The sequence below is a fragment of the Magnolia sinica genome, chromosome 17, assembly GCF_029962835.1.
Source record: "Magnolia sinica isolate HGM2019 chromosome 17, MsV1, whole genome shotgun sequence".
Taxonomy (NCBI): domain Eukaryota; kingdom Viridiplantae; phylum Streptophyta; class Magnoliopsida; order Magnoliales; family Magnoliaceae; genus Magnolia; species Magnolia sinica.
The window spans coordinates 15,551,273-15,577,250 of NC_080589.1; the positions used below are offsets into that span (position 1 = coordinate 15,551,273).

The 25,978-nt window shown below is 43.1% G+C and overlaps 1 protein-coding gene across 1 annotated transcript; it reads left to right on the top strand.

Moving 5' to 3' along the window:
• Positions 1-1,264: 1,264 nt before the first annotated feature.
• On the top strand, positions 1,265-21,969 carry LOC131231984 (potassium transporter 7-like). Its single transcript, XM_058228403.1, has 9 exons — positions 1,265-1,531; positions 6,459-6,702; positions 6,814-7,062; positions 7,209-7,259; positions 9,397-9,657; positions 9,757-9,809; positions 11,166-11,280; positions 11,804-12,058; positions 20,528-21,969. The coding sequence occupies exons 1-9, from the start codon at positions 1,481-1,483 to the stop codon at positions 21,616-21,618; spliced, it is 2,370 nt and encodes a 789-aa protein (XP_058084386.1). The 5' UTR covers positions 1,265-1,480; the 3' UTR covers positions 21,619-21,969.
• Positions 21,970-25,978: the final 4,009 nt, after the last annotated feature.

The following is a 25,978-nucleotide window of genomic DNA, read 5'->3' on the forward strand; positions in this document are numbered from 1 at the left end:
CGTTTAATTGGTTGAACGGCCTTTGTTGGCGACCTATTGAAAGTTTTAGGGTATTTTTGGTGTTAATTAATGGACCATTTACAGAGACGCCCGTATCTTCAACGGTTTGGATCAGTTAACAACAGGCCCACTTTTACAAACTGAAAACCCGAGGGACACGGAAGCGATGTACCATCCGAGCACCGGACGCGGATTCCGTCCTAACACCGCCGTGGATCACCTATCTGTAAATCCAAGCCGTACATTCCTTATCTCATATCATTATCTTAGGCATGAGCACAAAAATAGGCATATCCAACGGTCAAATGGATCACACCAAAATGACTCTTGCATTTAATGCTTCGTGCATTTAATGCAACCAAGCTTCTTATTTGGTGTGGTCTACTTGGGCGTTGGATCTGTCGCATATTTGTTCTCATGCCTTAAAATGATCCAATGGACGGATTGGATGTACAGATACATCACGGTGGGCCCGCCCACAGAACTGCCCGTTCGCGGCTAGAGTCGGGCGGGATAGGACGAATCCGCATCCCCGAGCACCGTACGACGAATGGTTACATCCGTTCGAACGTACCGTAATAACCTTACGCTCGAGCGGTGTGGGGCCCATAAATGACGTTTAGGTCGAATCTAAACTGTTAATCTCGTGATTCATCGTATTTTCACCGTTCATCTTAGGAATTTCCCTATCAAAACTTACGTTGGATAAACCAACGTGAGAAATCTACAACCACTCCTTAAACCTATATATTCACGTGGTGTGGCCCACTTGAATCTTAAAAAAAGATGAGTTTTGCTGTATCCGTTCATCCTGGTACGTAATTTCTGGCTTGGATGGCCTATAAACAACACCATGGACCTCACAATCCATCAGAAAGCTGCAACGGTGGGCGTCACCCTCCCCACTGTCCCCAATTTCCCCCTTTGGTGTGGCCCACCCGACTTATCTATTAGGTTTGGATGCCCTATAAAATGAACGGTTTGGATGACACTCAAACATCACAGTGGGCCCCACGCAGCTCCAACATATAAAATTATAATTCGTACGTACGTAATCATTCCTCACATATACCACCTCCCCGAATCAGGTGACATCCAGGCCCGCTAATTGGACGGCCGCGATCCCCCAATCCATTTGTTCGCAATACAGACGTGGGATTTTGCAGCATAATTTCATACCGATGGTCCATCTATCCGGCCTCCATCCAGACGGACGGTCCATATCATTCCACCGAATTTCCACTCTGCGGAGAACGCAGACTTTCTGTCGCCGCGGGACACCAAAACCCGTCCCCATGACGAAATACCCGAACCCGTTGGCGAGTCCGATTCATTCTTCATTTCTACAACTCTCTCTCTCTCTCTCTCTCTCTCTCTCTCTCATCTCATGGCGATGATTGACGATCCGCAACTTGTCCCATTCTCGTAGCAAAAGATTTCATACGCGTGTATATAGTAGCTCGCAGGAGCTCCTTCCGCCATGGACCGCGAGAGAGAAGGAGTTTCAGAAACTCGATCTAATGAAGAACAGGTACCCGCCAAAAACAGAAAAAGGAAGAAATCGAAACCCTACTTTCTTTTGCTTTTGTTTTCCTAAAATCTTGAATTTTTATTTTTATTTTTTATTTTTACGTTTATTATTATTATTATTATTATTATTTTATTTTTTTTTGTAATTTATTTTTGAAAGATTTTGTAGAAATTGAAAAGAGAATGAACTTGATTTGTATTCGTCTAACCCTGGATGAGAATGATTTTCGGGGAATGGAGGGTAGTCCGCGGACTACTGAAGTGAAATTGCAGTCTGCCATTGGGCTAATATGGATCGACAGTGGTATAAGATCCACTTCAAGATGTAGGGCCTACAATGGATGGTCCTCTTTTCATTTAAAGAATGATGTCCGCCAGTCGAAAGATGGACTTGAATGTAAACCTGTTGACTCTTCTATGATTTTCGAAGTTGGTGGATTGAATATTGAGGGTGTTTTTAGTTGGGCCTACGTATTGAATAGCTCCGATTACCTGATGACATGGTTAACTGGTGGAATATGAATTCACTTAAGTAGTTCCCTTGCCTGCCGGCTGGTAGGCTGGCCTCTGAAATTTGGTGAATTATTTGATACTCTGGCAGAGGGTGACAGTTGATATGTGGCCACTAAGAAATCGTACATGTGGATATGATCACTCCGTTAAACGAACTAAATTATGGAACCCACTGTTGTGAAGTCACAGTTCCAAAACCAGATTGGTTGAACATTCCTAACCTCTGATTCATAGACACTTGTTTGTTGAAATAGGACTATTGGATACTTTTCATTTTAACCATCCAATAAATGTCCTCCAATCCGATACTCAGATAATCAAGTAAGCATGTTTTGTTTCATGATACATTAAATTCTAAACTGGGATTTGTAATTTGGACAAGCAACTTCTAAGTAATTTATTGGTGGCTGCATATCAGCAGTCGTACTTTGCAGAGTATCATTCACCTGAAAATTTACCAGAGCAAATTATGCTTCTAACATTACAGCTCATGCTTTCATGATGAAGGGAAGGATTTCAATCAGAGTGTGACCTTCCTCTTTAGTGGTTCCAATCTTCCACAGACATGGCCTAACTGGTGGACCCCGCGGATTATGAATTCACTTTGATGAAGTCTATGGTAGAAATTGTTTCAAGAATTTTAGTTAGTTTGCTGTGTTTTTCCCAACCCAAACTGCGTACTAATTCTGAGTAGATACTCAGCACCCCAAATAAAAGGGTTCAAAACCAAACGTTCTTCTTTATTTTATCCTCTCATTCAGGGTTTAATTACCACATCATATATAAGATGTTAAGTAATACATATATATTGTGTGTGTGATGTTTGTTAAATTTCATCATCATATCATATCATCATCATCTAGGCCTTATCCCAACTATTGGGTGCTGGCCACATGAATTGTTTTCTGCCATTCCACTCTATCAAGGGCCGTAACTTCAGTTAGGCCATAGGTTGTCAAATGTCAAGTCTTTTCTTACTACCTCCACCCACATCCTTTTGGGCCTTCCCCTTTTCCTTTTAGAGTCTTCTTGTACCAACTAGCTCGTAACCGACACAGTTTTTGGTCTCTGCCGCATGGGACCAAATCATTTAAGTCTACTTTCCCTCATCTTGTCACCTATTGGTGCTTCTCCTTCCCCAAATGCATTTATTTCTAATTCTCTCCTTCCTTGTTTGGCCGCTCATCTATTTCAATATCCTCATTTCAGCAACACTCATCCTATGAACAAAACTACCCAACATTTTGTCCCATAATGCAGGGCTGGTCTTACAGCTACCCTATAAAAATTTCCTTTCAGTTTGAGTAGTATACGGCAATCACATGAAACTCCAGATGCATATCCCCATTTCTTCCACCCCGCTTGAATTTTATGGGCAACATCCTTTTCAATCTCTCCACTCTCATGAATTATCGACCCAAGATATCAAAAGTGGTTGTTTTGGGAAACTTTTTGGTCAACAGTCTTAACCTATTCCTCATTCCAACTCCTATTGTTACCAAAATTGCACTCCATATACTCTCCTTTTGTTTGACAAATTTTAAATCCTTTAGATTCTAAGGAACTCCTCCATAAATCTATCTTTGTGTTCATTGCGCCTGTGGCTTGTGGGAGTCATGTGCTGTCATTGCTGGTCCCAAGCCCGAATAAAGGAGGGTTGCGTCAGGTTTGCAGCCTAATCAAACTTATGTCTTAACTTCCAACATGAATCTGAACATATGATGTGTGCTAAATATAAATAAAATATATGAGGTGGATCTAACCTGGAGGTGATTCTCTAGCTGCTCCCTAACCCAGTTAAGGAGGGTAGTTGGTGTTAGTTGGGTGGGTAGTTTGTAAAACTTTTGGCAAGCAATAGTTAGGTCAAGACTCTGATGATGATCACGATACTTAGAGGAGTCATTTAATTGTTGGCCCAAGGTATGTCTATATCCTTGCAATGAAAGTTCATACAAGTAGGGTCTGTAGTATGATGATACAACAATTTCATCTTAATGGGCAGTGTCGTGGATGGATGTTGCCCCTAAGAACTCTGATCTATGGCCTGCTAATTGATGGTTAAGAGAACATTGCGATGGTCCACATACAATGGAAAAGCACCAAAGGTTTCTATCCAGAGGTTTTTGGTGCATGGTCCATCCATGATGGGGACCATCAGATTACGTGTTTAGATCACTGAATTATGCATCCCACTTGTACAAACTCAAGGTCAAGGACGCACTTTGGGCCAAGCATCATAAGTTCCTCGATGTGGTTAATGATGAAATTCCCAAATTCCTTCAGACTATAAATGGCTGTTGACCACATCCCTTCACTTGTAACTTCATGCTACAACCGTGGTTATGTAGTTTACTTCAAAACTGGTGTAAAAATGGATTATTTTTTATTTTTTATTTTATTTTGGTGTGTGCGTGTGGCTTGATTTTCTCGCTTACTTTAGCAAAACATTACATTTTAATGATTTGATGGTGGGCTTTTGACTTCTCTATCCATTTTAGCATAAAAAGCCCATTGATAATGATAATTATGTGGGCTTATTCATGGGTTCCTGCATTCATTGTGGTCTTGCAAAGGCTTGTTGGTCTATGGTGTTTCATCTCCATTTCCTTTGCTTCCTCTCCTTTGGGAACAAGACAATAATCATGCATCCATTCTACACCCATATGTGGAGAGTATTTCCTGTGTGATTGGTCGCGAGGTACATTGAGGTAGTAAATAATTATTCGAACTCGTCATATCTTCACTTGGCTTTTTGGTAGCGATGAGCTTGGTGACATCTCATTTGGATACACAATCTCTTGGCATATGTTGATGACCTTATTCGTCGCAATTTCCTGTAGGACAATGAGATAATGGGCTCTCTCCTTGAGTTGAATGAGACAATATGATAGATGAGGGCATCCTAATTACTAATCCTATGGCATTTAGACTTCTTGTAATCAAATTGCTTTATTTGTCAATTACTTGTTGTGGAACTATCCATATTTTACCTACATCTAGCAAGTCATTGATGTGAGTCCTAGTAGTTATTGATAGAGTTGTACACAAGTCAAACCGAGTCGAGCTTGGCCCAGCTCGGCTCGGCTCGGCCAGCAGGCTACCTCAGCTTGAACTCGGCTTGGCTCGGTCTTCGAGCTTGATTAGTCAGCTCAGCTCGGCTCGGTCAGCAGCTCGGGCTATCTTGAGCCGAGCGCAATCTTTTGAGTTGAGTTTGAGTTCGAGCGTACGAGTTGAGTTTGAGTTTAAGTTTTAGGGTTTTTAATATATATAGTATTTAATATATAATATATAATTTATTTAAATATATAAATATTGACAAAAGATTTATATTAAGTGAACCCGATCCGAGTCTAATCGATTCAAACCGAGTCAAGTTCGAGTAGTTCCAAGCCGAGTTGGGTCAAGCTTGGTTTAGCTCGGAAAATTTCGAGCTCAAAAAATCAGCTCGACTCGGCTCGAACCCAGTTTCGAGTCGAGTCGGGCGAGTTAACTGAGCTAACTCGGTTCGTGTACAGCTCTAGTTATTGATTGTATGTCATTTATGGGCTTTTGGTCAATGCATTCAAGCTATCCTTAATGATTGTCTCCTCTAAATACTGGAGTCATTTCCTCTGTTGGGGTGATGTATAAATTGGGATAACAAGGAAGATGTATTCATGGACTCTTTGTATCATGGGTACTTGATGGTTTTAACAACAGTTTGAGATTGCAACTTGCATAGAGACTGAAAGTGACTAGCCCTGACTTCTTCTGTTTCAGTCTGTTTTGATCCTATTTTGGTCCTTTTTTGATCTGGTGAATTGCCACCACAATCAAGATGACTCAGGCCTGGTTATTGAATCAATCTTGATGCCCATAGCCTGATTATTTTTTAGTCCTTGTATCTCTACCCTCAATATATTTTTACACATATTCCTGCTAAGGCTGGCAAACTCGAGATTCAGACTTGACTCTACCCACTGCAAAACATTGACTCGGGCAAGTTGACTCAAGGACTCCTGTTAGTCAAGGTCCCCCCCCAAATATTTGATAAATTAAGAATACAAGCATACACATTGACTCAGGAGAGTCAGGACTTGACTCGGATTTTCTTATCTTGGTTTCACACGTCCATACACTCAAGCTGGCAATTTAATGCATAGCCAGATGACCTAGGTTGAAATTCTAATTCAGCTGGAAAAGTAAGTGTTTGGGTGGAATAGGAGTATGATAAAGTGCTGCAGATGGGTGGGTAATGTCAATACTGCCACAAGGACAGCTTGATGTTGAGCCTCAATGCAGTGACGTGTTTCTACACTATGGGCCGTACCCTTGTTTTTTCTTTTTCTTATGATGATGTTTAAAGAATGGTTTAAGCAAGAACTAGGTGGTCGGTATTTTTTTTATGGGGAGTACATTGGCTTATGTTCATGCAGGTCAACTGGAGGAGCTGTTATAAGCAGACACTGATTTTAGCATATCAGAGTTTCGGCATAGTATATGGTGACTTGAGCACGTCTCCTCTCTATGTCTACCAAAGTACGTTTTCTGGGAGGTTGCGTCATTACCAAACTGAAGATGCAATATTTGGTGTATTTTCCTTGATATTTTGGACTTTCACATTGATCCCATTATTCAAGTATGTCTTCATCGTTTTAAGTGCAGATGATAATGGTGAAGGTGAGTGTCATGCGACTTTCTTATCATGCATCCTTTAGTTCCTTTTCTTTTCTTTCTTTTTTCTTTTTTTCTTTTTCAGGTCTGCAATGATGTCCTTGTGATTGTATACAGGGGGAGCATTTGCTTTATATTCTGTCCTTTGTAGACATGCGAAATTCAGCTTGCTTCCTAATCAGCAAGCAGCTGATGAAGAGCTATCTACATATTATAGACATGGACACCCGAATCGGAATGTAGGTCCCTCTCCTTTGAAAAGGTTTCTTGAGAAACATAAAAGGCTGAGAACTGCTTTACTTCTTGTAGTTCTGTTTGGTGCTTCCATGGTAATAGGTGATGGTGTTCTCACACCAGCAATTTCTGGTAAGAAATCATCCCTGTTTCTTCATTTTGGTTCTCAAAACCAAGTGATTTTCAACTTAGCTTGATCTTTGCTTCTTCGTTTTTTTGTAAACAGCATGTTGTGCCAGTCATCATTTCCATATAACTTATCTTTTGGTTCTTTACAGTTCTGTCATCCATTTCGGGGCTGCAACTTCAAGCCAAGAACCTAGATGATGGTAACTATTTTTTTCCTCAGAAATTCTTACTTATAGTACTGATGCAAAAAAAAAAAAAAAAAAGAAAAAGAAAAGGAAGAGAAGAAAAGAATTCTATATTCACTTGTGCTGTGTGTTGTTTCTTTCTTAGATATTGCTAGCCTGATTTGGAAGGTCTATACAGAACCTCTTTTGAAAGCTTGAAAATGTATAGTGAAAAGTATTAACTTTCAACCACCTGGATCTATCAACTTCTTACCAAATCCAATAGCAAAACATGGCATTCTGAACTAGGAAACTGAAATCCGTACTCCTATCTTTACAAGGCCTTGGATCTTTGAACCTTAAACCCCAAATCATGGTCGAACTTTAAATGCTCAATTTACACATTTCAAAAAACAGAAAGAAAGAAAGAAAGAAAGAAAAAGAAAACAAAAAGGTAATTCTCAATGTACATACTTTCTGAATACTAGAGGCTGGATGATGGCCCAGCTTTTTACATTGGTAGCTAAGGCATGACAATTTTAGCCTTTGGATTAGGTCTCTAGGCATTCCTCGTGGGCCCTCAACCAATGTGAACAAGATGTGCTGCTGTCAAATGATGGCTGGTAAAAGAACAGGATCTTCCCTATCTTATCTTGTGACATGGGTTGGAAAGAGCAGGGAAGCAGAACCCTGCTTAAGGTGGATTCTGCCTTTCACACCGCTTGAAACACCTAGTGTTTAGGTATCCTGTCAACCATGATGTGGTGATTCAACATTACACACCTTACACCACTTAATTCTAGATTAATTGAAAATGCCATCCATCTTTTGAAATAAAATAATAAATATGGTACACGATTCACATTTTTTATTGGAGTGTGCCAGCGTTAAGAATCCAAATGCTCACATGTAAAACAACAAACCGTGAAATATATTTCAGCCATCTTTTTAATTATAAATACTTTGTTTATGCAACTTGACTGGTCCAGATGATGAGCCCTTGTCCAACATTTTAGAAGATTCTGTGGTTATAAGGTTGAAGTAGCTCATTTTGCTTTATGTAATTTTACTGAGCAATGCTAAGTGCATTTGACCAAGCGTACTTTTCTGCAACTCTCCTTCCACATCTGGCAACATGTAACATGTGCAATACCTAGGCCGCGCTCACACTGCCCCACTGTGTGGATGCCTTGTCTGAAAGTGGACCATTCTGATCACCAGGTGTACTATATGCGTACAAAAGATTTGAACAGTTATGAAAAATTGGTTACGTTCAATGTAAACATTTGACCCACCTTATATGGTCAGATGAGCCTGATTTTGGAGACAAGGCATCAACACATTGTGCTAGTCTAAGGATTTTTAAATCCTGTTTCTTCATAGCATCATTGTTGAAGAGGATTCCAAGAATGTCAAAGTATGGGCATTGAATGAGAACTACAAATTGTGGGAATCTTGCTTTTGTGTTTAAAGATATTCGCAATATCTCTTCAGATTAAATGTTTTATTTAATCATGCATCTTGGAGAACATAAAAGATCCTGCTAAGGAGGGGGTTGCGTTGAAAATTGATACTTGTGTTGTGGTTTTTTGGCTCATTGGTTGAACTTGTATGCTGTTTTTATTTTTTAAACCAAGTTATTGTTATCCATTTAAACTGTGGGATCTGTATAATGAGTGGCTTGGTTCTCACACATGTACACCATGTTGCCCTATTTGAGGGGTAAGTGCCATGGAAGTGCACTCACTCCAGTGTGGCTGAGCATGCGTATATACTACTCCTAAATAATGGCTGCCCTCGAGCTAACTGTTACATATCCGCGTTTTCTATCTTTTATGAAGATGGAAACTCCGCCTGTTGGTGATGCATGAGTCAGTCCCTGGCCTAGATAAGGGAGGAGTAATGATGTCAAATGGGCAGCTGGTTCTCAGACTTCCAACAAGCAACCATGAGAATTCCTTTTTTGAATCTTGATGATTCACGAAACAGGACCCAGGACTCCTAAAGCCAACCCCAAAGAGCTGGGAAAATGCTATGATGAAGACAGCAGCTTTGATGATGATCAAGTAGTCAATAATGTCCGTAGCTATTTCCTGATAATGGAAAACTTCTTTATTTGTGCTTGAGATGTTAATAATCTTGAAGGTCCATTGTTGATTTGACTGATACACAGGCATGGTGGTAATTATTGCCTGCGTTGTACTGGTTGGCCTATTCGCTTTGCAGCACTATGGTACTCACAAGGTGGCCTTCTTGTTTGCACCCATTGTAATCATCTGGCTCATCAGTATTGCAGTCATCGGCATGTATAATATCATTCATTGGAACCCTAGAGTATTCCGTGCCCTCTCTCCACATTACATTTTCAAGTTCTTTAAAGAGACGGGAAAAGATGGATGGATTTCTCTCGGTGGCATAATTCTCTGTATTACAGGTGAATGGAAGTTTGAGCCTTTATCAAACCATTTCTTAGAGGCTAGAATGCAGTTTGTTGCTTGTGAATAGGTCTCATGTAGGCTTCTATAATTTGCAGGTACTGAAGCTATGTTTGCAGATCTTGGCCACTTCACTACTACATCCATAAGGGTATGTGAAGCTGATCTTTATGATATTGGAGGGTTATGGCTTCATTTATATCTATGGGGCGCACTCCAATGGTACAGGTTCCACCATAAGCTTCTGGTGGTACTGGGCAAATGTGGTGGTCTACGTGATGTATTCACATGATCCAACTTGTCTATCGGATGCGTCACCTCAGAAACCCCTTAGGACCCAAAACTCATCCCGATCCAAAAATTAAGATGGTCACAGTAAAGGAATGAGCTGGTAGGGAATGCCTGCCCTTGAATTTCAAAGGGGCCCACCAAAGTCATAAAAACGGCCTAAATTTTGGCCTGACCCTTCATCTGGACTAGATGAAGGGTCTGATCAGCCTTGATTATATATACAAAACATGGTGGCCCCCCTCCACTAATCAATGGTGGGCATTCCCTCTCAATATGTTCTCTGTGCTGTGACCAATCTGAGTTTTGGATCAGGCTGATTTTTGTGCTCTGGGGGTTTTCTGAGGTGACACATCTTATGGACAGTTGGATTCTGTGAACACGTCACTGGGCCTCACATTTGCCCAGTACCAGTCATACCACTTGAGCATGCCTCTGTATTTATATATGCATGGTTGAATTCAGTGGTGTTTTTCGGCCTAAAGCCACGTCCAGACATGCTTCTTGGTTGTCAAAAGTTTACTACAGTCCTAAAACTTTTCCATTGATGTTATGCTTTATCTGAACAGTTTCATGCCATCCCATTGATTTTGTATACGTCTACACTACAATGCATGTTCACCACCATTTCTTAAATAAAGGTGACCATCCACTGTTGGTGTGGCAACGTGCATGCCAATCCACACTGTCCAAATAGCATGCTCCGTTTTGGATGGAGTTATCTGCAGAAATTCATGCTGATTTGACTATCCTGTCTGGTATTGGGCATTAATGTGGACTGCCAACACTTTCCTTTTAACCGTCCACGAGATGACCACCAATATGATAGGATCAAACGATCAGTGAAATTTCATGACGTGCTCCTTCCACAATTTAGCCATGGTTTACACATATGCTCCATCCACAGTTTACCCATGATTTAGACTTATGCTCCCTCCACAGTGTGGCTCATGGATTAGTCCAAAATAATGTTCAAGTATGACATTTGCTAGTAACTTGTAAGACACTCTAGGCTAACCCTGTTTAGATGATTGGTAGCACTGTCGAGAGCAAATATACCCCATGAGTTTTTCTTGATTTTGATCATCATAGCATAGCATTGGCCTATGGTTTAGTTCCATGTCTTGTATCCGTTGTTAAAGTCTGTCCATATTTTTATCTGCTCAAATGTCTCTGTCAGCATACAAGTTGAAACCTAATATTTTCTGGCTGTATGCAGGTTGCATTTGTTTGTGTCATTTACCCATGTTTGGTGCTACAATACATGGGGCAGGCTGCATTTCTTTCTAAGAATTTCTCAAACATCCCCATGTGCTTCTATGGGTCCATTCCAAGTAAGATTAAGAGAAAAAGAAAATGCATTGTTGCATTTTTTTTCTTATTTTATTTATTACTATTGTCATTGTTGTTGTTGTTTTTTTTTTTTTTGTATGAGAGAAATTATAGGTTCTGGTCATCAGCAAACGTACATACAGTTTGCTGACACACAGGATTTTCCATGGGTGGGGCTCATGGTTCGGTGGTTGATCTGATGGGGCAGATGTGCCCTGGAAGTTTATCAGATTGGATGATCCCAGGCCCTCCATTTGTCCGCAACAAGAAGATGGTTAAGCATGACGGCAGTCCACATTCAATGGAAATAATGGTCAAATGTTGAAAGCTTAAGGTTTTGATATTGGAGGTTTCTGAGGTAATCCATATCCACGTTGCAGCCATTGGCTCAACGGTTTGGTTCACCGAACCACAGGACCAACATGTATGGAATCCAGTGTGTCTGCAAACTGCATATTTGCTGATGAGCTGTTTCCTTTAGTTCCTTTTTCATGCATGCCTACTCACATTCTCGTTATCTTGCAGATATTGTGTTTTGGCCAGTTTTTGTGGTGGCCACTCTTGCTGCCATTGTTGCCAGTCAGGCTGTCATCTCAGCAACATTTTCAATCATCAAGCAATGCCATGCATTGGGTTGCTTTCCACGTGTCAAGGTTGTCCACACATCGAAATGGCTCTATGGTCGGATCTACATCCCTGAAATCAATTGGATTCTCATGGTTCTCTGTCTGGCTGTCACAATTGGTTTCCGAAACACAACCTTCTTAGGAAATGCATATGGTAAGTGGTCCTCATTCTTTTATTCCATGGGCATGATAGACGTAGTCCTTGTTCCTATCTTGCTTGCGATCTTTGATGTTCAAAGTTGTTTTGCTATTTTTCATATTCACAGGACTGTGCGTTTGCGCGCGCGTGCGCATGTGGGCGTGTGGCAGTGCATTTATTCTTCTATATCATCATCTTTGTAGCATTGTCCTAACTGCATTGGGCCCAGCTTCACAAATCTTGTTTCGCCAAATTATTTCCAAGTCCATATCATGGGTAAGGAAATTAACCTCCATATCCCTTCTCACCACTTTGATCCAAGTTCTTTTGGCCTTCCTCTCATCCTCTTTACAGGCCCTTCTACCCTCATCAATGCTCCTTGCGTATTAGAGCTACCTCCACTCTTCATTGCATGCAATTGAACCATCTCAATCAACTTTCATGAACTCCGTTTGTAATTCTATCCTCCATATTTTTTATGCAACTTGGCCCATCTCCTCCAAATCTCAAAATCAAAGCTTCCAATCCATGATTTTTCATGCAAAACATGAAAAATCATGGATTTGTAACAATTTGACACCGATTTTTTTTTTGAAAGATTACTGAAATTTCATTCAAAAAAGGGGAAAGAGAAAACAAAGGGGGAAAGGGGAGAAGAAGAAGAAAGGAAAAAAGGAAACAACAGCAAAAGAAAGAAAGAAAAACGGTCCGCTGAGAAGGCGGACCTTACAACGACGATAGAAAGAAAAAATCAGATTCCTTGAATCTGTCGTCAGCTTCTGCCCACTGAACGAGCAAACGTTTGGCATTTGATCTAACCTTGTCCACCGGGTTTGAGATGCTGTCGAAGCATCTGTTGTTTCTCTCTGTCCACACGGCCCACCAAATAGCCAAAATCGACATTCTCCACAACCGCCGCAACACCTTGCCCAAACTGACACCACGCGTAAAGAAGAGCATCAACTGAACCCCAGATTGCACCAACTTATCCTAAAGCATTGCTGAAAATCAGACCAAATAGAAGTAATGAACAGACAGTGGAGAAGGAAATGGTCGATCGTTTCCTCTTCCTTCATACAGTACAAGCATCTGTTGACTATAGGCATCCCCCTTTTTTTCAAATTGTCGATCGTCAAGATTTTTTTCTGCCCCACCAACCAGCCGAAAACCAGAATTTTTGGGGGAGCCCCACATTTCCAGACGAGGGAAGATGGGGGAGGGATCATAGTAGTAGCCGAGGACAGGTGCCTATATAACGACTTCACGGAGAAAATCCCAGATTTATCCCACCTCCACATGATGTGATCAACAGCTAAACGGTCCCGATTGGCACTTTTAAGTTTTTGAAGAAGCTGGACATATTCGGAGGCCTCCAAGTCTTGAAGATGTCTTCTGCAATCCACGTTCCAGACCGTCTCTCCACCAGAAACTGTAATGCAACTGTTGATCATGATATCTTTGGTAGGAGCTAGCTGGAATATCTGAGGGAAGTCGTCTTTCAGAGGGACATCTCCCAGCCAGATGTCTTCCCAAAATCAGACACGATCACCCTTCCCTGGGATAAAACCAATCCCCTTAAGCACCTGCTGTTGCATAGACAGGATTCCCCACCAAATAGCTGAAGCCTTGTAGGTAGAAGAGGGCTCTGATCACCAGCCCCCTATGGATGTACCATATTTAAATTTGATTATCCGATTCCATAGGTTATCATTTTCAGTTCCAAGCCTCCATATCCACTTCCCCAAGAGAGCGCCATTCATCACCTTGAGATCCCTTATACCTACACCCCCTTCATTAAAGCTGCAGCACACCTGCTTCCACTTGACAAGATGGAATTTCCTTCTGTCAGTTTTTCCATTCCAAAAGAACTCCCGCCGCAGCTTATCAATCATCTTCATAATGCTAGCCGGGCATCTGAAAAGGGACATGAGATGCACAGGAAGATTGGACAGGACCGCCTTTATGAGAGTAAGCTGACCGCCTCTCGAGAGAAATTGACACTTCCATTTGGCGAGATAGGATTCGACGCGATTAATCACCTTATCCCACGCAGATTTTGGGGGCGCCCCAAAACATAGAGGGAGCCCAACAAAAGAGGAGAGGAACGTGGCTGCTGCATAGCCCATCATTCGAGCGTACTCTGAGACTTCCTGGAACTCCATATTGATGCCGAATAATTTTGACTTGGCCAGATTCACTTTCAGACCTGACACCACCTCAAAATAATGAATCGCGGAATTCAGGTTGTCCACCAACGCTGGATCTGCCTTGCAGAAGATGAGAGTGTCATCCGCATATTGAATGTGGGAGATTGAGTTAGGCATGCCTTTAACGCTGACTCCACTGAAGAGACCTTCTACTTCTCTTCACAACATTTTGGAAAGGGCTTCACCGATTATGAGAAACAAAGATGGGGATAAAGGATCCCTCTGTCGCAGACCACGAGAGCTTTTGAAGAACCCTTTGGGGGATCCGTTAAGAAGAATGGAAAAGGAGGTTGAGCTGATGCATTCTCTCATCCACTGTCGCCATTTTGAGCCGAAACCCATCCTCCTCAGCATGTACTGCAGGAAATCCCAGTCGACATGGTCGTATGCCTTCTCAATATCCAACTTGCAAGTTAGAGCTTTGAGGCCGGACTTGAGGGCGGAGTCCAAAACTTCATTAGCAATGCAGGCACAATCCACAATCTGCCTTCCTGGGACGAACGTGCTCTGATTACCCGAGATGATTTTTCCTATGACCGTGTTCAAATGTGCAGCCAACACTTTAACTAATTTTTTTTTTTTAAAAGGCGAATTATATTAAAAAGAAAAGAAAAGGATACAATTAAGGCTGCTGAGGTGGCAGAAAGCTAGAGAGAGAAAGAAACAAAGAGCCTAAAAACATGAAATCAAAATCCTTAAGATAGGAAACATTAGCAGCCCATTCAATGAGAAATTTTTTCGTCGTACAGCCCACTGATTGAGGCAAAGATTGAGTGTTGTTGAAACATTTGTCGTTCCTCTCCTTCCAGACTGTCCACCAAATTGCGACGATTGTCGTTCTACAATCCTGGTTCTGTTTTTACCCAATTTGACCCCATGCCAGTAAGCCAACATCTGAAAAGCGGAGGCCGGCACACACCCGCTGATGTGAATCTGTTGAAAAAATCCGCCCAAATGAGGGAGATGAACGGACAGTGGACTAGCAGATGGTCAACAGATTCCTCATTGTTCATGCAACAGAGGCAGATATTAGGCAATTGCATGCCTTTACTTTTCAAGTTGTCAATCGTAAGTATACTTTAGCTAAAATTTTGTATAGGCTCCCTAACAGACTGATGGGTCTGAAGTCTTTTAGAGTGGCAACTCCTGAAGTTTTAGGAATGAGCGCAATGAAAGATGCCCCCAGCCCCTTCGACAATCTGCCTCTATCATAAAATTCCAACAAAAATTCCATAAGATCTCCCTTAAGGATATTCTAGTAGATTTGAAAGAAATATATAGGGAACCCGTCCAGGCCTGGGGCCCTATCCCCGCCCAACGAGGTCACAGCTCACTGCACTTCTTCCTCAGTAAAAGGGGCTTCAAGATTGCTGGAATCGACTATGGATAGACTCGGCATGTGAAGGTTATCTAACCTCGGTCTATCCCACCTCTCCCCTTGGAATTGAGCCTTGAAATAGCGAGTCGCCTCTTCAGTAATCAGCTCTCTGTCTTCAATTCGACTACCGTCAACTATAAGGCTATTGATGCTATTCCTTCTGGTGTTCATGCTAGCCATTGCGTGGAAAATTTTCGTGTTACCATCCCCTCCCCGAATCCATCTGATTTTTGTTTCCATTCCATTTCTTTTTCAAAAGCTCTGGCAGATAGGACTTGAATAATGTGAATGCGTCTGGACAAGAAATCAGCTGGCTTGGCACCCACTTCAGCTTTGGCATTGAGGGCTTGTAATTTTGACAGTAAAACTTCTGTATCCAGATCCCTATTGCTGAACTTAGACTTCTTCTAGATCTTGATTTTTTCTCTTAACATTCTTAGCTTGTAGCATAGTCTATACCCAGCGAAGCCTTCAACATAGAAACCGCCCTACCAATCAGCAATCATCTGCGAGAAGCCCTTAATTTTGGTCCAAGATAATTCGAATTTGAATGGTTTCGGACCCCAATTCTGATCATCAACCGCAAGGAGAACCGGGCAGTGGTCTGAAGTTGTTTTAGGGAGGGCTGACTAAGACACTAGAGGAAAAGCTTCCAACCATTTTGGGGAGATCAGAATTCTGTCCAACCTAGAAAATATAGGATCTGCTCTACCATTAGTCCATCTGAATCTGACACCGAGAAGGGGGAGGTCTAGCAAATCTTGATCGTTAATCAAAGAGGAGAAGGCACGTATCAAGGGGGACGACCTACGGCCGTGGGATTTTTCTTCCACATATCTGACAACATTGAAGTCTCCTACGAAGCAGCATGGTCCCACAAATCTCTGCCTGCTTGTGCTTAATTCTTCCCAAAAATCTTGCCGACACGCGTCCAGGGTAGGGCCATACACCGACGATATGAGGCAGCGAAACGGGGACGATTTATCTTGGAGGATAATTGAAACCGAGAAAGTCCCTGACCAACTATCAATCAGAGTTCATTAGCCAGATTTCCATGCCATAAGGATGCCTCCAGCAGTCCCGATCGCATCCAGCGTCACCCAGTTTGCGTTTGAAGCTTTCCAGAGCGATCTTAAAATTCGATCGTCAAAATGTTGGATCTTGGTCTCCTGAAAACAGATTACATCCGGATATCTTCTCCCACACAAGTCCTTGATAATCCTTTGCTTCTTTTTTGAGCCCACTCCCCTCACATTCCACGAGAAGATCTTCATGTGTTCACTACACTACCCTGAGATGCCTGAAGAGTCGGCCCCAACACTTTCTTATCGTCGAAGCCTGGACTTTCCGCAAGCCTCCGAAGTTCCCTATTACTGCATGACTTGGACAATCGCCTTCTAGGAGACCTGGAATCTGAAATTGGCCTCTTGTGAGATTCCACACAGTGGAACAGGGCTATAAAATCTTCTGGGCAGTCCCCGAAAGATAGACCTAAAGCCCTGCCCACATGGCCGATGGCATTCCTCACCCATTTTTTCTTATGGATGGTGTCAACGAGTTTCGCTCTAGCCCTGTGCTCGTTCATCTTCTCTTTGAAGGTTCCATCCTTGTCTGGAGATCTGTTTGTGCAAATTTGTAGCGGTTCAGCATCCAGGATATCTTCTCTAATCCCATCTTGGAATAAGGAGATTAGATCCTGCTCAGATAAAGCATCCCTAACAAAGAGCGAAGAGGAAAGCCCGGAAGTAGGCGATGTGGCAGCGTCCGAATCCCATGAGGAGTATTCAAATTCGGCTTCATTGATGTCTGCTACCTGAGTATTCTCCATTAAGTGCTTTCGACGTGCAGGGGACCTTCCGTTTCTGATCGCGCGAGAAGTCGGATTTTGAGCCAAAGCTGTAGGAACTGGAATGAGACGTCGTTCGAAGTTAGGCTAGGGGGGATAGGTTTAGATTGAAGTGTATTTGCCGCATCTGTCCATCTGATTCCGAGCCTAACTTCTGGGCAGAGTCTGAGTCGCGGATCCTACGACAACTGTCATTAAATCGAACGGGTTCTACATCCGCGAAGCCAGGTGTCCCTATAGGGATGGAGATCGATGTATTTGAGATATCGTCAGGTCTCAAACGACATGGCGAGCTCTCGATAGGCCTTTTGGACGATCCAAGATTTCTCGAACCTCGCATATAGACACGCATCGCCTTAGAAGGAGAGATGTCGACATTTCCAGCGCCCGATGTCTCTGCACGTGTGATTAGCACGCCAGTAGGAGCCGAGTCACGTGACTCACGTGAGGATAGGACAGATGGCTCACACGATATTATCACACGCGAGTTGACGAAGCGAGGATGAAAAGGCTCAAGACAGGCGTCTTCAGAACGATCGCCACCTGTCGTGCACAGAGAGGAGGCATGCGCACCAAGCGACTCGCAAGTCTCGCTTGGAAAGTAAGTCGCACGCGGGGCATGAGTGTCTTCTGCGAATGGGGCGTGTGTCTCGCATCTGGGTTGGACATGTGTACCAAAAGAGTCTGGAAGGGTGCCAGTTGTGAGAAGGGGTTCCCGTGCTCCAGAGGAGTATCGAGCAAGGTCGTCCACCGAGCCCGATCTCGCTGGAGGTGGAGGGGATGCCGTCTCCTTCGTTTTCCAGAAATCTCCCCACCTAGGATGAAGCTCCTCCTTCGTCTCTCTTTAAATCGAATGATCCACCACTCTGCTCTCCACCATTACTTGCAGATGATTCGGCTACGGGTCTCCCTTTCTTCTACTGATCCGAGCATTGATCACCACCATTTCCTCCCCCAACTTTATCTTCGGATCTACTTCAATGAGGGTGCCCATCCTGGTTGCTACTTCTATGAAGAATTCGTCGTACCAAAGTTCGAGCGGGACCCCCTAGATGAGAACCCAGAATTCTTCCAATCCAAATACAGAATATTCCACTTTTGAACCTTCACTATTAGGTTATCAGGGTGCAGAACTCCTGCCATAATGAGAAGCTCCGGATTTATACCCGAACAAACCTTAATCCATAAATCGTTGTATTCTATTGGCTTAATAGAGTAGTTCGCTGGGCGAAACTCGCAGCACTCCGCTATCCATTGTCGAACTTGCAGAATCGAGACACCTTCTCGAGTGCTTACCACCACCGTATCCTGTAACTCCCTTCTGGAACGATTCAACCTTTCTTTGCTTATGTTTATGATCGCTGATCAGGGATCTTCATGGTTTCATAACCATTCTGCGTGCAGTACTCTTCGTACGGAGGTAGATTGGTTGGGGACTCTTGATGAACAATCTGAGACGAAGATCCCCCCGGATTAAGCAAAGCCTCTTTAAACAATTGGCCGCTGAGTTGAGAGGGATGAGCTCCGAGAGTTGGCCTGTTAGGCATTACTGCATTTCCCGAGTTGTTGTTTGTAGCCTTTCGATCTCCAGGGCCTTTCTTCTTCTCCATTCTTTCAGGGCCGAACCTAGCCCTTTGGACTAGCAATGGTTTGCCACCAAAACTTTGGCCATGAAGCATCTGGACTGCCCTCCCCAGCTCCTCTTCCGAGCTCATCCTCACGAGGGCAAATCCTCTGAGGAGCCCTGAAACCCTGTCTCTAAGTAGGACAACGTCCATCACCGCCCCGGCACGCCCAAAAACTCTTGTGAAGTTGATCGGAAACCACCCATCTGGGTAGCCTCTGATGAACAACGTTGGGTATGAGTCTGTTTTTCTCCCTCTCCCGATCGCCTTCTTGCCTTTCCCTCCTTTCCTCTCGATGGCTTGCCAACGGTTACGCTGATCTACTCGTTCTATAATCTTCCCCTCCTCTATTTCCCTGTCTACTACGTCCGCCTCCATATAGCACTCGCCGTGCAAGCCACTCACCTTCATGATCTGCACACCTTCACGATCCCCGCAGGCCACTCACCTTCACGATCCGCTCACCTTCACACCTGATTCGTCGAACCAAACATCCCTTCGATTCCTCAACCTCGTTTGGATTTGTGGAAGAGGGATTTGATCAAAATTGCAAGGGATTTTTAGGGCATCGAAATGAGAGAGAGAGAGAGAGAGAGAGAGAGAGAGAGAGAGAGAGAGAGCTAGTCGATTGTACTGCTAGCTTGATTCAAGAGCTTCAGAACCAGCTTCTCTCACCAATTTAACATGATTTACAGAAGAAGGAAAAAAAAAAGATCAAAAATTTGAAGTGCTCACTGGATCAAACATGTGGGATATATCCCACTACTTTTGCGTTTCGTATCGCACGGGTGGGATACAAGATATATCGTGGGATATATTGGCCAATATCGTTGATACTTAAAACGGACCATCAGATGGTTTTAAGAAACCCAATTCGAACAACTTGACTCGGATTCGACACTACCTGAGCTGGCTCAATACCACAAAGTCACCCCCCAACTCGAGCAAGTCATGACTCGACTCAGAGTCTAAACAAGTCAATCTGAGTTTCCGAGTCTGGAAACTATGGGCCATATATTGAATATGGTTCCAGAGAATCCTAACCATCCCTTTCTTGTGTATCGGAGCATTCATGCTTGCACGCATTCTCTCATGCATATATGCATTTATCCCTATACACTAGATTAAAATCTGTTTGAAACTCGAGGTTGCAATCTTCATTTTCCCCATGTATGGGGGCATATATCCATGCTTACATGCGTACATTATCTCATGTCTATGTGCATTCATGCTTAAATCCATAGCAGAATTTATGCCTCTATGCTAGCTAAAGCCTGGCCATTGATAGAGTGGAATGGTGGAAAATGATTCATGTATCTCAACCCAATTAAGCCTAGATGATGATGATGATGAGTCTGACGACGTTAGCTAAAGCGTAAAGAACGTGTCGCCCCATGTGTACTTATAACTCTATGCCTTATTTTTCAGGCATTGCATGCATGATGGTAATGTTTGTGACTACATGGTTGATGGCATTGGTCATCATCTTCGTATGGCAGAAGAATATTTTATTTGCTGTTGTATTCCTTGTCTTCTTTGGATCGATCGAGGCCTTGTATTTATCATCTTCGATCATGAAAGTGCCTCAGGGCGGATGGGTGCCCCTTGTGCTATCCATGGTTTTCATGGTTGTTATGTATGTATGGCACTATGGGACCCGCCAGAAGTACCTCTTCGACTTGCAAAACAAGGTCTCCATGAAATGGATCCTCACGCTGGGCCCCAGCCTCGGCATTGTCCGGGTCCCGGGAATCGGCCTCATCTACACAGAGCTGGTCACTGGGGTCCCGGCCATATTCTCCCACTTCGTCACCAACCTTCCAGCTTTCCATCAGGTGCTTGTCTTTGTCTGCGTGAAGTCGGTCCCCGTCCCATACGTGTCAGCTGATGAGCGGTATCTGATTGGCCGGATCGGCCCTAAGGCCTACCGGATGTACCGCTGCATCGTCAGGTATGGATACAAAGATGTGCGGAAAGACAACGACAACTTCGAAAACCATCTTGTGATGAGCATTGCCGAATTCATTCAGATGGAAGCTGAGGAGGCCAATGCAGGTAGCGCCGAGTCACCCATCGACGGGAGAATGGCAGTTGTCCAGACTTCCGAGAGGTTTGGCACGAGGTTGGTGATGTCGGAAAGCTATGATGATGGCAACAGCGAGGACACCTCAGTGCGGAGCAGCAAGTCTGTCACATTGCAGACTCTACAGTCCTTGTACGAGCTGGAGTCTCCCCAAGTAAGCCAGCGGCGGCGGGTGCGGTTTGCACTTCCCGAAACAGTGTATTTGGACCCACAAGTCAGAGAAGAGCTCATGGAGCTCATCGAGGCTAAGCATGCAGGCGTCGCATACGTGATGGGCCACTCATATATAAAGGCTCGGAGAAGTTCATCATTCATAAAGAAGTTTGTGGTCAATGTCGCATACTCTTTCCTCCGGAAAAACTGCCGTGGGCCCTCAGTGGCCTTGAACATCCCACATATCAGCCTCATCGAAGTAGGCATGATCTACCATGTGTAGAGGGCCTGTGGTTTTTGAATGGTAGACTCACCTGAGAAACGATCTTCTGTGGCGGCCTGTGTGGGCTGTCGACAGGTCCCATCAGCTCATATTTTTATTCCCACAAAAGTGCTGATATGGGGGACACTGTAGAAGGTAAGCTGTTAACTGTAGTTAATGATCCATGGCAAGCAGTTGGAAGTCGTTTTGGAATTGTATGCTGCTTCTTTTTCTTCCTTTTTTAAGATGGAAAATGCAGGGTCGTCAGTGGGCCATCCGCTTATCCGTTTGGATGTCATTGCGCCAAATGAGATTAAAATGGATTTTGTTGGATATACCGAAATAATAAGAGCAGATTGGTGTGAGTTTTTTCTTTCTTTCTTTTCTTTTCCTTGTTGTATTTGATATTGATGTAATTGACACTTTCATTTTAGTGGAACTGTTGTTTTAGGTTGTTTACAGGTTGGCCCACTTCCTTCATCAGGACTGTTAGGTGATGGTAGGTCCCAAGAAGGACATGCCCTAAAAACATTCCCCATTAGAAATCCTAAGATTGGTAGATTTTTCTTTGTTTTTCCTGTTGGATGTGGACCGTTGCTTACAAGTAGGGTCCATGTTTGTAATCCAGGCCTTTTATCTATTGTATCACACCATGGATAGGAAGATTCTAGCAGCTAATCTTGGTTACTTTTCAGTTGAATGTGGACAGTTGTAGTATTTATGTTTTTGGCGGTATACTTATGGGACACTGATCTAAAGGTCAGGATTGCCCAATCAGGTATGTGCATGGTTGGATTCAATTGCAAGCTGATTGTAGCCAAGCTGTGTGTGCAACGGGGGTCTTAAAGAGGTGGCTCAGCAAGCTTGGGCGTTTGACCAAATTCAGAAAAAAAAAAAAAAAAACACGATTTTTCAGGGGCCATTCATTATACATGAGCAGAGCATCTGGAAGGCTTAACATAAGGCCACCACATACATGCCTTGAGGTAAAATCTAGGCGGTCCATTTCAACACATGCGCATCCAATTTTCTATTGTATGTTTTGCCATTGGTTGTGTGGACCGTTCGATTCTCACTGGGGCATGTCAAGTGCTGGCCGCGCATGATGAATGGTATGAATCTCTCACACGTGTGCCATGTAAAAGTTCTACTTTCTAACTCTCAGAGTATTCCACTTGGGTGGAGTAGAGAACGAATTTCATGAACCCTTGCTCCCACGACCCCGGTTACAGAGGAGCCCTCGTAACCAAAGCTATGTGGGGCCCACTGCGGACCTTTCTTCCTGAGGCCCTCCGGTGATAACCGTACGGTGGGGCCCATGTAGCGATGGCGAGAAATGATCATCTTCTGCAATTGGAAGCTAGGTGGGCCCCACAGTGATATTCGTGAGAAATCCACTGTCTCCGTCCGTTTTGCCAGGAAACAGTGGGGATTTAACGTCCACCAGTGAACATTCCCAGCGCCACAGAAGTTTTGGATTAGGCTAATATTTTTGTGTTTTCAGTTCATATCAGTGTGAATGACCTTAGGAACGGTTCGGATGACATATAAACATCATGATGGACCCAGTAAGGTTTCAACGTTAGGCATTTTCCCTCCCCACCTTTTCCCGTCGTTTCGCCAACTTAAGAGTTTTGGATCTACCTCAATTTTAGGCTACGCCCTAAATATGAGCTGGCAAAACTGATGGATGGGATGGATTTCTCACAAACATCACAGTAAGCCCCACTTACCTTCTGACCGCTCGTGTTGGCAGGCCATCCGCGTCCATCACAACGAAGAACACGTGAAGTCAAAATAAATCTGGCCCACTCCTCACGTGGGACACACCATCAACGTCAATGGACTATGCTGAAAATTTGTTAATTTTGTTTATTGATGTTGAGCTTATTAGGAAATTGAAAAAGATGTATGGCAATATATGATTGTGATTTATACTTGTCCTGTGAGATTTTCATGCCAAGGAAATTAATAATGTCTTGCCAATATGCATCTTTCTTCCAGACAATATGATTCCGTGGCTTTTGCAAATTTCATGAAATTATTGGAAGAGTTCACTGTGATGTTTTGCATTTGGATAATGTTGATGCAGTTTTCGGTATACCCTTCTTAGACCCTCGAGTGCCTGCACACAAAGCAAACAAGGAAGACTCTAGCTAATGCAGGGGACCCTTTGATGCCAAAGTCTATGTACCTTTCATCATCAGAGGTCCTCCCTATTTATAATAGAGAGAAGATAGAGGGAAGATCAGGTCGTGAACAATCTTTTCTGTTTTATAGGTAAGTATCGTATTTGAATTAGAACTCCTATCATATCGGAGATCTTCCCGAGATCCTGAGCTTATCCCTCGGGATCTCTGGAGAGATCTTCGGGTAGTTACCTTGAATAAGAGCGAAGGTTAATTGGAAGCCGATAAACCCGTCCGACCTACAGATAAGGTCGGATGATAGAGGTAGCGGCGCCTCAAAGGTGAACAAGGCCGAGTTATCGGGAGGTTAGTGTCATCCCGATGATAATACCAACCAAGCAAGCTTGTGATGTCATTGTGATCATTAACTTCAGTAGCCCTTAGCCTCATTCGCCAGGCTTGACAACCCTATTAAGTTGTTCTTCTGGGAAGCCTGTTGAAGGTCGTGTCGACCTATGGTTATCCGGCTCTGACCTTAATTATACTTTGAGAAGTTTGGCCCATTGGTTCGTGCTGGTTGTTGATCCGACCTTCTCTCATGGATCGGACCAGCAATGTAAATTAATGCATTACTTAACAGGTTGGAAATTTTGCTCTATTATCTTTTGGAATACTAATGGGGCGATTTTGAGACCAAAGGGCATGTCCATTGATAATAGCCATTTGGAATTGTGAATGTCGTCTTGGGTCGGTCTCCTGGATATATTCCCAGTTGCTAGAATCCTGCTTTGAGATCAAACTTTGAACATGTGCATTAGTAATATGCTGGAAGAAAGATGATCATTGTGGCAAGGGGAGTTTATCATCAACAAGGAATTTGTTAAATGGCTGGTAATTTATAAGCTTGCCTCTTGTTCAGAGTGCTTATTTACATATAAGGCTTCACGAGCTCATGGTGAGGTTGTGGGCTCAATAAGTCCTTGCAATAGCACCGAAATTTCTTCTTGAGCCATTCGGAGGTGTTCAGGGCTCATTCCTTGATGACTTATTCAAGTGGGGTTGACGAGTGGATTGAACTGTATGCATGGGCAAGCGGATGAAGAATTCAGGGCGCGTCTACCAAGGGTGTGGATTTTTTCAAAGAAAGGCATAATGTGTGTATGCAATACAATTGAATTAAATTGGCCTGAATGTCTTCAATTGGTTGGAAAAGATGAAGATTAGGAATCGTTGACCAAGGAAGAAAATGAGCTTGGTGACACGGTCATGTCCTTGTCCATTTTAAGTGCAATTTGATGCAAGATATCGAAACCAAGGATCGGGTCTTTGCCAGAAAGTGGTGATCCAAGAACTCGATGAGAAATTTTGAGAGAAGGAAAAATCTGAAGTTCTATGGGGTGGCTGATTTTATTGATTTGGAAAAAAAACAATTCATTAGTAGCTCTAAAAGGATTGGGAGTGAGGTTGCCAGAATTTTGGTGGGAGAATTGAAGGGTTGAGGATTGTGGCAGAGGCACCAATGTGCACAAGGTCAATGACAGGAATTAGAAGAGAAGATGGTGATGGAAAAGGTGAACATGGATTAGAAGAGTTGGCTGGGAAAGAAGTATTTTTGGAGGTTGAAATACTTGATAAATGCGTTAATTCCACGAGTTTTATACTGCTCATTAGAGTCATAATCAAGTTTTCTAAACTACACTTGATAGCTAGAAGAGCTTCTGGATCATACTCATCACAGAGCGAGAATATTGATTCAAGATTATTGAAATCAATTTCTGCCAATGATGAAACTTGTTGGATGAATTGTGCATTTTTAGACCATTTGCGCTTTGGGCATTGTTTCGCGAAGTGTTCCTTTTTCCACCGATGTAGCAGCGGTCAGTTGTCTTTTGCCAAGCTGCTTTTTATGTAGAAATTTCCATTTTCACATCTTGAATGTGCGCTGTGTTTGTTCAAATGGATGAGAAGAACGAAATTTCTTAATGTGAAACTTCGTTTTTGGATAAGTAGTCACAGGATTTGTGATCCTTGCACTTGATTGAGAGGTATGGCTTGTCACAAGTACCCAGAGTTTTCCCAAGCTTTTCAACATTTCTAATGAATTTGAACTGATTGCAGAGTTTCTTAACTGCCATGAAGCTAAGCTGATGAATGTAGCCCAAAGAGACTTGGGCTATATAACTGGAGATCTTTAAGTGAAATAAGCTTTTGTGTCTCGTCTCCAAGAGGGAGATATGCTTGCTTCAGGTTTA

Bases quoted from the DNA above. Each gene is read 5' to 3' on its own strand.
- LOC131231984 (XM_058228403.1), top strand. From the start codon at position 1,481: ATGGACCGCGAGAGAGAAGGAGTTTCAGAAACTCGATCTAATGAAGAA. The intron at 11,281-11,803 runs GTAAGATTAAGA...GTTATCTTGCAG, and splicing joins CTTCTATGGGTCCATTCCAA to ATATTGTGTTTTGGCCAGTT. The intron at 12,059-20,527 runs GTAAGTGGTCCT...CTTATTTTTCAG, and splicing joins CTTCTTAGGAAATGCATATG to GCATTGCATGCATGATGGTA.